This window comes from Ovis aries, chromosome 3, assembly GCF_016772045.2.
Source record: "Ovis aries strain OAR_USU_Benz2616 breed Rambouillet chromosome 3, ARS-UI_Ramb_v3.0, whole genome shotgun sequence".
In the NCBI taxonomy this organism is placed as follows: Eukaryota; Metazoa; Chordata; class Mammalia; order Artiodactyla; family Bovidae; genus Ovis; species Ovis aries.
Window position 1 is genome coordinate 110,564,225 of NC_056056.1, and position 14,783 is coordinate 110,579,007.

At 39.0% G+C, this 14,783-nt stretch overlaps 1 protein-coding gene across 1 annotated transcript; it reads left to right on the forward strand.

The window, feature by feature from the left end:
• The first annotated feature begins 2,077 nt into the window (after nucleotides 1-2,077).
• Nucleotides 2,078-5,547, forward strand: ATXN7L3B (ataxin 7 like 3B). Its single transcript, XM_060413989.1, has one exon. It carries the CDS (start codon nucleotides 2,218-2,220, stop codon nucleotides 2,509-2,511), a length of 294 nt encoding a protein of 97 aa, XP_060269972.1. The 5' UTR covers nucleotides 2,078-2,217; the 3' UTR covers nucleotides 2,512-5,547.
• The last annotated feature ends 9,236 nt before the right edge of the window (nucleotides 5,548-14,783 follow it).

Sequence of the window (14,783 nt, forward strand, 5' to 3'; positions counted from 1 at the left end):
CACTGTCAAGTTTAAATCTCACCACAACCTTGTATGATGAAAATGTTATTGACATTTTACAATGAGAAAACTGTGATTTACAGAAGTTAAGTAGACAAGTTCACAAAAATAGTAACTGGTAGAAGGGACGCCATCTGACTCAAGAATGTATGCACTTAATCATTACATTTCATGGCTTAGCACATAATATGCAGATTCCAAGTTATATCAAAACATGGTACCAATTTATGAACGACACATGTATAAATTGCACAAAAGGCTACAATGGAAAAAATTACATTCTAGATAAAAAAATTTTGTCATGCATGGGTCTTAAATAGCTTAGGCTTTCAAAATCCTCTTTATCTGTTGATTTGTGTTTTTTAACGTGATAGAATACACAACCAGAAAATTTGGATGTGGACAAGTACCGGCTAAATATTTATCAAAGAAGTTAAACTAGTACTTAACCTTCTGCTCATAAAAATATAAAGTGTGATTCTATGAATGAATTTTAAAACTATTTAGTAGTATTCTGATGATTCTATACATTAGAAAATCCTTATTTGTACCTGTCTGGAAAGATACATATCTATATTTTCCTTTACTCTGGAAAGGGAATTATAGAATCAGACAGACACAGACGGATAATTTTAAAGTTTTTGTTTCTTTGGCTAAAATGGTATTTTGATAAAGTATAAAGGTACAAGATGCCACTCTATTTCACAGTGATGAGTGGGGGGGGGTACAAAAGACTAACAAGATACAGGAAAATTTTCTTATATTCAAATTCATAATTAATATGATTTAAACAGCTGACACTTATTGAATACTCGCTTACATGTAAAAAACTGTCACAATTTTGTTGTTTTTTTAACTATCATTTAATTTTAACCGTGAAATAGGAACTAGCTTCATTTTGATGAGGAAACAGAACTGTTAAATGTTGAATCTAAGATTCAAGCCCAGATAGGCAGGAATTCTCTGGTGGCTCATACGGTAAAAAAAATCTGCCTGCAAGGCAGGAGTTCAGGGTTTGATCCTTGGGTTGGAAAGATCACTTGTAAAAGGGCATGGCAACCCACTTCAGTATTCTTAACTGGAGAAACCCATGGACAGAGGAGCCTGGCAGGCTACACACATTGGCAAGAGTCTGACAGGACTGAGCCACGAATACTTTCACTTTTCATACTGGTTCAAGATCCCATTATTTCATGCTGCAGAATTTTAGGAAAGGCTTCCTTTACCTCCATTCCAGTATTTAACTTTAAGGTAGATCAGGTTTCGTCTCTCTTCAACAGAGAATATTCATAATTTTCTCTTCTAATTATTTTAGAGATATATATGATGATCTACTTACAATCACTGGCTTAATGGTCTTATAAATGAGATAAATGCCTTAGGTTCATGTGATCAATACATACGAATTATGTCTTTAGTGCCTAGTTTTTCATTAAAAAAAAAAAAAGACTGAAAGATAAAAATTATACTGTAATTTGTTTCCTTGCACCATCTAGTGGATTTAAATGACAACTGCGGCGGTGGTATAAATGATTATAAGTCAATTACACGTCAAATTTTCAAACATCCAGATAACAAATGCTAAAACTGTACTTCAGCTCATACCACAAACATGCACATAGCTGTCGTCTTTTTTAAGAGGGAATACATCAAGCATGGATGCTGACTTCAATAGCGAATGTTTAAATTCGTAAACAAAATAACATAAAATAGCATCCTTAGCACCGTTTTACCACTACAGATAATGAAAGTCTAACATACTTTAGCTTCTTCCCACCCATCTTCCTGAACGCCAACACTCGCCAGGCAGCTGCGCGCAGGCACCAGCCCCGCGCGTCTGCGCGCCGCCCGTGCGCAGGCGAGCTGAGGAGCGGAAGTGGGGAGGCGGGGCTAAGCCGGGACCAGCGAGCGGAAGAGACTGCGGCGGCGGAGAGCGGCACCCACACCGTGTGGCGGCGGTGAGTCCCGGCCAGCCCGAGCTGCACGTCCCAGCCCCGGGAAACGCCAGAAAAAACGGAAGGACCTGGGATTCCCGAGCAGTCGCCGGTGACTGCTGCTCCCCTGCCGTTGCCGCGGCGGAGGCTTCCGCACTCGCCGCTGAAGACGCGGCCCTGACAGGCCCAGAGGCCTAGGCGCGGCCCTCCGAGCCCGACGTGTTGCCGCCGGTGCAGCTGTGAGTAATCCGAGCGCCCTCTCCACGGCCGTTTACAGATTAAAATGGAGGAAATTTCCTTGGCTAACCTGGATACTAACAAGCTGGAGGCCATCGCTCAGGAGATATACGTAGACCTGATAGAGGATTCTTGTTTGGGCTTCTGCTTTGAGGTGCACCGGGCAGTCAAGTGTGGCTACTTCTACCTGGAATTCGCAGAGACTGGTAACGTGAAGGATTTTGGCATTCAGCCAGTTGAAGATAAAGGAGCGTGTCGCCTCCCGCTTTGCTCCCTTCCTGGAGAATCTGGGAATGGGCCTGATCAGCAGCTGCAACGCTCACCTCCAGAGTTCCAGTAGCCGCCACGTGAGAGTCTGAGGGTAACCAGGACAATAACATAGACCAGTCCTGTGGTTTTGAGAAGTTAGGTAGCTAAGTAGAAAAAAAAAAAAAAAAATCAGACAAAAGTCCCAATTCCCATTGAAGATCCTATCCTTTGAAAACCCGAAGTGAAGAATTTAGGAATTCAGATCCTTGTATAAGTGTATTACGTTGGGTCAGCTTTGAAATCCTAATAAGGAGGAGCTGTACTATGGATCCCGCTCACCGTGCCGCGGTTGATTTCTAGTGCACAAGAACCCTGTACTGTCCCCAGTGCGCAGGTGAGCAGCTGTGCACCCAGCATATAACGCTCTTTGGTTCGTCAGCCTTTCTGTCTGCCTGTTATCAAGGGCTTTCTGGGTAACTGACAGTTTGGACATAACTGATGGACAGGCCTTTATCTTTGGGCCGCAGTGGGACACCTCTGCTCTCTCAACCTTGGGTTTCTTCAAGACACATCCAAGTCAGTGATGAGAGCTGGATACTAGGCATTCCAGTCTAGGAAAACTATGAAAAAATTCCTGGCCGAATCTGTAGGAGAAGCTCTGTGGTCTTGACTGCAACGAGAAGAAAAGCTCAAAGTCACCAGTTTCCCAAAGGTCCAGCATTTAAAAATGATGTCAACGGACTTGGGGACTTGGGCTAGCATCTTGCTGAAAAGGGCCCTCTTTCTTGCACCGCATCTAGTGGCATAGGCTTAGCAGATGGACAACTTGGTTATCCAAGCAGGCTGAGGATTGAGTAAGGATCCCTTGGGGAGGTAGCAGGGTCTTCTGCAACTATGCACGATCTTTCAAACTGCAAGATTCTTAACTGGATGTATTATGCTGTGGACAGCAGTTCAGTGGGGCGTTTTCCTACTCAAGTCACTAGTTACCTTGCCAGTCTGTGGGTCTAACTTGGTTATTATGCCAGGTCACTACCTGCCTCCCACTTTCAGGACAGAAGTGAACTATGGAAAGCATCATGGCTAGCCAGGAGGCTGAGCTTTCAAAGTTGAGCCCAGAGGGGACCTTTTCCAACTGTAGTGAGTAATGTGCTGGGAGCCAAGGAGCAATACTGGGTCATCTCTCATCTGACTGTGCAGTATCCTATCGAACACCCCTGTTCCTTGGGTTGGGCAGTCACAGAGTTTTGTTGTGGTGAACGTCTAGACAGTCACCACCTGCCTCTCACACAGGGCAGTGTTTTCGACTCAGTCCCCTTTGGACTTTCTTGACAACAAGAGCTGTCCTTTTGTTGCTTGAAGGACAGGACCTTTCAAGGAAAGGACCCCCAGAAATCCCCTGGTTTTAGAGAATGGGGTAGAGGAGGATGGGAACTGTGAGCTATGTATCAAAACTACTCTCTACTTGACTCCCTGATTGAAGTTTATGCTGTGTAGAGGGGTGGGAGCCCCCAAGGTGAGCGGGAACGGTGCTGCTTTATTTGAAATGTTTTCTTACCTCATTCTGTGCTCCAGTAAGGGGCCCAGCCTCATTTTTCTGGCTTGGCCCCAAATCCTCCAGTCCCTGCTCCACTGCCTATCTGGTGCAGCTCATCACCCCGGGTGCTGCCTGCCACTCTTCATTCACGCTGACCAGTTTTAGTTTATCTCTTGATTCTCTGGCTTCTGAAGCCTGCCCAGTTTCCCTTTCCTTGACTTCTTTTAAGTTTGTTTTGTTTTTGTGTTTGTGAGAGAGAGCAGAATCTTTCTCATGGCTCCCTCTATTGGGGTTGGGATGGGAGGAGAAAGTAATTTTTTTGTATTTGATAAGCAGTGTCATACCTAAGCATTTCTCCCGTAGGACTGCCTTGCTGGTATGCCTTCCAGCTGTGTCTTACTTTCTGAGAAGTTTTATCTTCCCACCTCCACTTGGATTTTGCCTCTAGGACCTAAGCAGAAAAGCGGTAAAGGACTGACACACAGGAATGGAGTAGGTCCTGATCCATTTTCTTTAACGCTTGCTGTGCATGAATCCTTCCTTATCCCAGAAGGAACTGTTCGGACTGTTCCTTGGACTGATTTGGGTTACACACTCTACAGGGGTAAGGAAAGCATAGTAATAGGGCCTCGAGGCTGTTTATTATTGCATTCTCCCTCTAGAGTTGTCCTGCTCAGGGTCAGGGTATAGCTACAGATTGGGCTTCCAGAATTGTAATAACTGTTTAAAAAGTCAGACCTTGGCGAGAACTAAAATAATTTGGGGTTATATGTCCTTGACTTTTTAATAAACATCTCCTTCTAAGGAGATGCAGAAGGAAAGGAGGGTCTAAGTGAGACTCTGGCCTGTCTAATAATGTCTGGGAAGCAGGCTAAACTTAAGGTCATGGTCCACTCTTACTTCAGAGAGGGAGCTCAGATTGTGACATTACTGTTTCCTTTCTGGCCTTTTCTCCTGCTTAAAAGGAAGAATTGGAAATAGTTTTGAGTAGTGGTTGGTTCACATTACCTCCCTCTTGGTTTGTGTTATTGGGTTTTTTTGCCCCCCATTATTAGGACAGTGGCTCCCTGGTTAAGGATGAGGTGGGCTAGGTCTAACAGGTGCCCTGAGGGGATAGACTATTTTCATTTTGAGGGAGAGAATTCTCCCTACCATATAGTTGACAGTGGTTAGGAACTCTCCCTTTCCTTCCCTACCTTTCCTCTTAACAGCAAAATTCCTGTCCTAATCTCATAAATGTATTGCTCACCCTGTAATTCTATTATGTATCTGAGTGTGTATGTATTGGGGGGGGGAGGGGAGGGGTTCTTTACAAATTTCTGTGGTTTGTGGCTTTTTCTTCCATATATTAGTTCCCACCACCGCATGCCCAGGGGCCATTGCCTGGCATTGTCGCATGCTGGGATCATTGGGGAAGTATAGTGAAACTCATTGTCCTTTGTTTTGAAGAGTCTTATTTTTGCATAAGTAGTCCATCCTATACAGATTGCTAACTAACTGTGTATTCCCCTTGCCCCTATGGCTGCTGGTGTAAATAAACTGCATCTCCTCATTGGTAAATGATGACAATAAACAAGATTTTAAAAATGATTTTATTTGGACTCTATATTCATCTTTTAAGATTGTACGTGTTTCTTGGGTTTTCACATGGTGAAATAAATGTTGAACCACTGTTGACCCTTGACCCTTAGTCATTTTCTCCTGAATAGGAGTTTTATGAGAAGAGAGGAATTCTGTTGATTCATCTGGTAGTTCAGGCTTAGCTTTCTGCAACAGCCAGTGAGAGAGAGAAACTATACAATCTTCCTTTTACCATAATAAGTAAGAAGGTAGTAAAATATAATCCAGTCCTGTCACTAAATAAGTCCAGTGTGAAGTATAGTTCAATTTAAATTGTACTAGAGGTGTCTTCGGAGAAGGCAATGGCACCCCTGGTGGGCTACTGTCTATGGGGTCGCACAGAGTCAGACATAACTGAAGCGACTTAGCAGCAGCAGCAGCAGAGGTATCTTAATATATACATATTCTTGCTCTCGAGAGACAAATAATTAATGGCAACAATGAGTCAGCCTTTCTAAAAGTTAATGTTTTTCTAATACTTTTCATTTTACTCCAAGTGTTTTGGTCTGTAATTTTGTTTTTTAGATTAATTCAGAGATTTTTTTAAAATTTATTCCAGTTCATAGTCCAAACTTAGAGCACTTTGCCCAGAAACTGTACAAGTTGCTCCTTAGTATATTGATCAGAATCACTTATTTGCTGAATGTTCTGGGTCTTTAGCCCAAAAGTGTAAATAATATTTAGATGAATAAAAAGTTTCGTAGAAATGGGACCAGAGGAAACCTGTTGAAGTAGGTATCTCAGGGGACCTTACTGACGTGTGACATGTATTTAGTCACCTAACACTCATGGAGCTGCCACAAATATTTTTGGATCCTATTTTGTATGTTTAAATTTGAATTAATGTATTTCATGCAAACCTACTTTTCTGAAATGAGGTAATTGCAATATCTCTACTAAATCTACTTGATGACAGGACGTACAAGATTATTTCTGTTCATGTTTTCTAACTAATGATCTTTATACTTAAAAAAGTACATACCCTTTAACTCCTTAGATACTACATTTTAACTGTGGCATGCAGCATGAGGTCAGGAACCACATAAATGATGTTGACAGAAAATGAAATACGCTCAAGTAGTAAAGGATTCCGGAAGAACTTTCTTTAAATATATTTTAATATTAGTCTTTAATTATGGATAGTGAATTGCTGGTTCTGAGATAATGTCAAACTTTGAAAGTTTTAATCTGTTGTGGAGGGTACAAGCATTCTGATTCTTTACACATTTTCCAAAGAAAATATTTGTTATAGGTAATGCACTGGTTCAGAAAGATAAACCTGTAGATTTCTTGGTTTTGAAAATTTTGATCCTTGCTACTTGAGCCTAGTTGAACATATGTGAGCTTGAGCCTAATTGAACATATGTGAGCTGAAAAGGAAATAGTCACTTCAGAAATGAGAAAATGTATTCAGCAGCAGTGACTTGCCCACAATTCAAAGACAAAAATCCAGAAACAAAAACAATGCTAGTGCAAGGCCAGTGCACTTGGTTGACGCAAGAGGATTTATTAACTGAAAGGACTAGTTTTTTAAAAAGATAAATTACTTTTAAAGTAGAATGAAAATGTGATGCTAATGAAAACTTTAAGACAATGAAAACATTAAAAAAGTGGAAAATAAATTTAACAAAAATGACTCACAAGGAATTTTTATTTTTAATAAAAGTAGTAATTTACATCTAGAACTTAAAAAATCCTGTTTCTACCCAAATACACATACAAATACTAGGCTCACAAGAGTTTTACAGACAGTATAGCAAGAAACAAAAATCATTATAAAGTCAGTAATAGGAAGATGTTAGCAAACCAATTCCAAACTTGATCAAGCCATGTTAATCCCAGGAAAGATTTTGATTCAGAAAATCATCACCATTAGAGAAAAATCTGTGTGAAATTTCAATACAGAATAATAGTTTGCAAAATTCAGTGCCAATTATTGGCTTTAAAAATACTAGTTGTATAGAAACAAGGGCTAAAGAACTTACATACACTGATAATTTATGTATCAGAATCTACAATTGCTTTACTTGATGGTCAAATACTTGGAAGCTTTCTCTTTAAAAGCAGGAATGGAAGAAACAAAACTCTCATTCTCAGATAATATCTAAGTAGGTATTGTATAGACTCTACGAACATACCACTGGAAGTGAAGATAGGATGCAGTAAAGTTGCTAGTTTATAAGGATCCAAAATCAACAATAAAAAATTGTAAATATTGCATTTATAATGTAATGCAACAAAAGTATATACAGCCCTGTGTAGTGCTAATATAACAAGAAGTGTAAGGTTTTATGGAAAAAAAAAAACCAAACATTTTCTTCTGGAATGTTAAATAAATGAAGAAACATAAGAAAGGACACCAAAATAAATGGAGAATGATGGGATGTTTGTGGGTAGGGAGGTCAGTATCATCACTCCAATTATATGAGTTGGAAGTAATCTTGATTAAAATCCAAATAGATGTTTTCATGGAACTTAAGTTAATTTTGATTTATGTGAAAATCAAGGCAAGAATAGACAAGAACTTTTTGACAAATGGATGTTATACATAGTGAGATTGCAGTGCAGAAACAAACAATAGGAGAGAGTTCAGAATTAGATGGAAAAACAAACACATTTATGTCATCCTGACGTGTGACTAAATTGGTATTGTAGTCAGTAGATTATGAACTGTCACATTGTTCTGGAATAGATTAGCCATAAATATTAAACTGTACTCTAGACACAAAAATTAATTCCCATGAGGATTTAAGACATTGTGAAAAAGTAAAACATCAAATCTTTGAAGGGAAATAAACAGAAAGATATGTTCATAATTGTAGGTAAGGAAAAATAAGTAAATAAAAGTACCAAACAAAAGATGGACATGTTGGGCCACAGTAAAACTATCCATGCACTGTCATACTGGAAACACACAATGACAAAATACCATAACATGCTAGTAGGAGTTCTACCATTCTTAGAACTAATAAAAGATTATTAACAAAATAATTATACAATTGACAAATGGACAAAAGAACAGCTCATTTATAGAATAAGAAATCCAAATGGCAAAAAAAAAAAAAAAATGTGAAAAGTTCACTTAGTTTCAGAGAAATAAAAACTAATAGCAAATTAAATACTAATATATATCACTCAGTTTAAAAAAATGTGATGATATCAATTCTGACAGGTATATGGAACAGTTAAAAGTCTTGTGCTTTGCAGACTATTCAATGATAAAAAAATTTTTGGAAAGCAATTTGGGAATATCTACTGCAGTTGATCTGAATAACCAATGCCCCGATATTTCCACATTTTGCAGCATTGTTTACTATGAAAAAATTGAAAGTGATATAAATACCCATTTTAAAAAGAAGTCAAATGCAAAAGTGAAAATGACAGGATTGCACAAATAAAATAGTAAAAATTTGTTCTTATAATTTGATACATTTTATTTGAAGCTTAACAGTATGCAAAATGATGCTATATTATGTTTAAGGATATGTACCTCTGTAATAAAATTTATACCAAAAATGTAAACTAGACTTCCAGTTCTATGTGTATCATGGTCTGGATATTGGAGAAAGACTTCTTGGTGCAAAAAGAATATGGATGCTGATTAAATTGCCACAAAGATACTATCAACTGTCTTGTTATCCTCCCAAAAATGTAAGGGAAATATTCAGCTCTCTCTTCCTATTACACGCATGTCTGCATGCACACACACACACAACCAAAGACACAGGCAAAAACAGAAAATGGGACTGCACTGGAGGGCATACAGAAACCAGGAACTTCCACATGGGAATAGACGGTTATACTTGGATCGTCACAAATTGAGACCATTCATTATGCCCCCCCCCCCTTAAATACAAGATACCTGAAATAATCTTTACATCCTTAGTAAAAGAATGAACAGAGTAAAAGAGAAACAGGGATCTTCCTGATTATAGAAACAACAGCTAAAAAAGCCTCTGCTATAGCTTGAGGTTAAATGAATGAATTAAAATAATAACATCATCATCATCATCATCATCATTTCCTTTGGAAATTGATACTTATACCCTTTCTTTCACATAGTTACCCTACCCTGTTAGAGAAACCTCTGCCTGAAGATTATATAATGTGCCCAAGATAATCTACTTCTTGGCTACCTAATAGTATTTGAGTCCCTCACATTCTCACAAAATATAAACACATTCTCACAAAATACAAACTTGCTATAAAAGTAGCATCTATTTTTTTTTTAAGTTCTGCTATCATATTCTGCATCTAATCATTGTTTTTACCAGATAGGAGTTCTAATTTTTTAATTCATTCTTATTTATTTATTTTTTGGTTGCACTACATGGTATGCAGGATCTTCGTTTCCTGACCAAGGATAAAACCCATGCCCCCTGCAATGGAAGCACAAATTCCTAACCACTGGACTGCCAGGGAAGTCCCAGGAGTTCTAATTTTGTTAGCACTGTAATTAGAAGTAATTGATGTAATTAGAAGACCACTGATCCTCAGAGTGGTTGACACTGCCAGCATTCTAGAGATGGAAGGAATGAGGCCAGAGGAGCTTAACAAAGGTGGAATTACCAACACAAATGAGGCAACTGGTTGTCATAAAAAGGACAAAGGAGTTTCAGAGGAAATGAAACTGCTAGTACACTTAGCATCAAATGATATTGCAAAAAATTTTCAGAATATCATGAGTCAAAAAAATGCTCTCAGTTTTGCTATTTTGCGCTGTAGGTAAAATGCTATGTGGCAGGCAGAATTCTAAAGACGGTCTCTTGAGACTCTTGTCTTCTGGTTATTCAGTTAAACAGAAATCTAAATATTGCTCTGGAGGGATTTTGGAGATGTAATTAAATCTCAAGTTGATTGACCTTAAGATTTGGAGATTAATCAGCTAGATTTGACCTGCTCCCTAGTCAGGTGAGAATGGAAAACCTCAGTGTTTTCCATCTGGTAGTAGAAGACATAGAGATCTGAAGTGTGAGAAGGATTTGATGTGGCTGGCTTTGACGATGAACGGGGCAAATAAGAAGGAATGTTGGGGGTGGGGTGCTCCTTGGAGCTGAGAGTAGCCTCTGGCTGATAGCTAGCAAGGAAACAGTATGTCAGACCCACAGCCACAGAAATTGAATTCTGCAAACAACCTGAATGAGTTCAGAAACTGATTCTTCCTCAGGGCCTCCAGGTAAGAGCCCAGGCTGGCTTAAACTTTGGCCTGTGAGACCCTCAGTAGTAGATGGTTCATCCAAGCATGATTTCTGACCTAGAGTACTGTGAGATTCCTAAGTGAGGACTGTCTTAGGCAGCTAGATTGGTGATAAGTAGTTAAGCAGCAAGAGAAAATGAATACAGTCATAAACCAATCCAAACCTAGAAAGGATTATGCCTTTAAATGATGACCTTTATTACTGGCATAAACCCTTTCCTTGTATTCCATCAAGTACATAGACAAATCATAACTAGGGATATAATTCCACAGAGCTCTAAGAAAACAAACTCATGTCAATATAATAATACCTTTTACCTGCAAGTTTAACCTTAGATTGGCAAGAAGAATACAAGGTGACCTGTCCACTTCTAACGTGTTTTTGTCACCTAAAGTTAGTTTTCCAACTGAGTTCTTATCCCCCAGCATTTTCTGTTTTTAGACATACGCATACACGCATGCACATACCCATGAACACACACAAGAGTTATAACTTTAAATCAAGCCCAGTTCAGAGAAAGTTAGCTAAGCTGCTTCTGCTCTTACTGCTGTGTGAATTATTACAGTTCAAGACCTTATTTGCAGAGCAACCACTTCTGTAGTTTGAAGGAAGACGGGTGTTGGCCTCTTAAGTACTTCCCTTACAGCTAAATCTTCTTTTGCAATTACATGTGCTTGTGTTATTTCTGCTTAGTATTGGAGTCAACAGTGATTCAAAAGTTGGTTTAGAAGTTATGTGATAGATTAGAAGAAACACTGCAATGTCTTGACTCTGCAACAAACTCTGTAGCCCCTGATTATGTCACTTCATCTCTCTGGGGAAGTTTCTTTGCTGATAAATTGATGAGCTTGAATGAAAGGATTTCTTGGTTCCATTCCACTTGTGACACTCTCTGATTCTGTGAGCTAAAGCATAGGAAAATAACTTACCCAAGTCATTGTATTCCCAAGACCAGTTTTACCATCTAAATGCGGAGAATTTGGCACAGTTAGGTTATGGGAGCATTCACATGAGTCTGTGTAATTCTGCTTTGTAAATTGTTCTACAGCTTGGCTCTAGACTTCCCCATCACCTAGAAACATGTCATTTCTAAGGCCGGCTCACATCTCTTCTTCAAGTCTACCTGACCAAGGACATATTTGACATTTCCAACTGTATGTCCCACAGGCATCTCATATTTCATCTTATGCAAAGTGAGTTCTGAGAAGCTGCATTTTCAACACATGCCCCAGTGAATCTGATACATTCTAAATGTTGAGAACTACTGCCCTAGAGAGAGCGAAAAATAAGTCTACATTCATCCTCTTTTTTAATCTCCAGAGTGTTTGGGACCCTGGATTTTTTTTTTTTTTTTTTTTTTGCTAACTCTTGTGTATATGAACTATTTGATTTAAAAGTGTAAGTATTTAAAGACATGATGCCAGGCTTATTGTAATGCCTTTATACAGAGTTATGTTTTAGAACTATTTATTTCTTAAATTATAGCCCTGAGATTTTTTTGCCTCTGGAATGATAAGAAAAATATATCATCCCTCTGCCCCTGAACATTTAAAGGCAATATATAAAGCTAAGCGCCAAAGAATTGATGCTTTTGAACTGTGGTGTTGGAGAAGACTCTTGAGAGTCCCTTGGATTGCAAGGAGATCCAACCAGTCCATCCTAAAGGAGATCAGCCCTGGGTGTTCATTGGAAGGAATGATGCTAAAGCTGAAGCTCCAATACTTTGGCCATCTCATGTGAAGAATTGACTCATTGGAAAAGACTTTGATGCTGGGAGGGATTGGGAGAAGAAGGAGAGGGGGACGACAGAGGATGAGATGGCTGGATGGCATCACTGACTCGATGGACATGAGTTTGAGTGAACTCCGGGAGTTGGCGATGGACAGGGAGGCCTGGCGTGCTGCAATTCACAGGGTCGCAAAGAGTCGGACACACTGAGTGACTGAACTCGACTGAGAAAATTCTCTGGGTACAATAGGAAAGCCTACAGATAATATCTCATAATTTCAAAACTATAATGGGTCTGATAGATCATTAAGTATAGGATTTGGAAAGTCAAATGATTCACAGGTTATAAATGAGTGAAGCTGATCAGTTCAGGACTTAGGAAGTGATGGGGACTATGGTGATCTACACGGGACATGCCCTGTCTAAATGTATCAAAAAATCATTAAAACTTTCTGAGAGCAAAACAAACAAAAAAAAAAAAATAAAGGCAATATATATTCCAATAGTGTGGTATGCTCAGTCCTGTCCAACTCTTTGCAACCCCACGGACTGTGGCCCACCAGGCTCCTCTGTCCATGGGATTTTCCAGGCAAGAATACTGGAGTGGGGTGCCATTTCCTCCTCCAGGGGATCTTCCCCACCCAGGGATTGAACCCACTTCCACTGTGTCTCTTGCATTGCAGAGGATTGTTTACTACTGAGCCACTGGTGAAGCCCTATATGTTCCAATAGATGTTGATGTCATCACTCATTATCAGAGAAATGCAAATCAAGACCACAATGAGGTGCCATCTCACACCAATCAGAATGGCTGCGATCCAAAAGTCTACAAGCAATAAATGCTGGAGAGGGTGTGGAGAAAAGGGAACCCTCTTACACTGTTGGTGGGAATGCAAACTAGTACAGCCACTATGGAGAACAGTGTAGAGATTCCTTAAAATACTGCAAATAGAACTGCCTTATGACCCAGGAATCCCACTGATGGGTATACACACCAAGGAAACCAGAATTGAAAGAGACATGTGTACCCCAATGTTCATCGCAGCACTGTTCATAATAGCCAGGACATGGAAGCAACCTAGATGTCCATCAGCAGATGAATGGATAAGAAAGCTGTGGTACATATACACAATGGATATTACTCAGCCATTAAAAAGAATACATTTGAATCAGTTCTAATGAGGTGGATGACACTGGAGCCGATTATACAGAGTGAAGTAAGCCAGAAAGAAAACACCAATACAGTGTACTAACACATATATATGGAATTTAGAAAGATGGTAATGATAACCCTGTATGCAACACAGCAAAAGAGACACAGATGTAAAGAACAGACTTTTGGACTCCATGGGAGAGGGAGAGGGTGGGATGATTTGGAAGAATGGCATTGAAACATGTATACTATCATGTAAGAAACAAATCGCTAGTCTATGTTTGATACAGGATACAGGATGCTTGGGGCTGGTGCACGGGGATGATCCAGAGAGATGATATGGGGTGGGAGGTGGGAGGGGGGTTCAGGGTTGGGAACTCATGTACACCCGTGGTGGATTCATGTCAATGTATGGCAAAACCAATACAGTATTGTAAAGTGAAAAAAATAAAAAAATATAATAAAAAATTAATAAATGTAATAGATATTTTTAAAAAATAGATGTTGATGCCACTAATCTTCTGTTTGCATATCTTTAGGTTAGTTGTAAAGGATCCATTCTTTTGTTAATGAGTTTAATGTTCATTTAAGAGAGCTCTACAGTGTGGACAAAAATGGCAGTGTGAAAAGATAAATGGAAAATGTGGATTAATTCAGCTTTATTACTTCAGAATGAATGCCTATAATGAACTGCTCAGTTGCTTAACAATTAAAGTATTTTTTTAACTTTTCTCATCTATTATTTCCCAGTCTCTGAGTATTAATATTTTTTCTACTTTTCATTCAGCTAAATTTTTAATTCAAGAGCTTTGGTCAGAAATTTGCCCTCATAGATTCAATGACTCTTCATAAAAATTTAAGGCTTTGATTCTTCTCATCATCAGCTTATCAGCAGCATTATCTATAACAACTCTTTCTTGAGTATTGACAACAGGACACAAAATCAGTAGTTTAATAAAACCACCTCTGTTAGGGTAATATTCTACTCACAGAGATAAGTAAAAAAGTAAAAACTCCCATCGGTTTATCTAGTATTAATTATGAGTTGTTTATTATTAGCAAGGAAAAGAATAATCCATAGTATTGTTCAAAATCCCCAACCTCCAGAAAGTAATGCAATCTCGTTT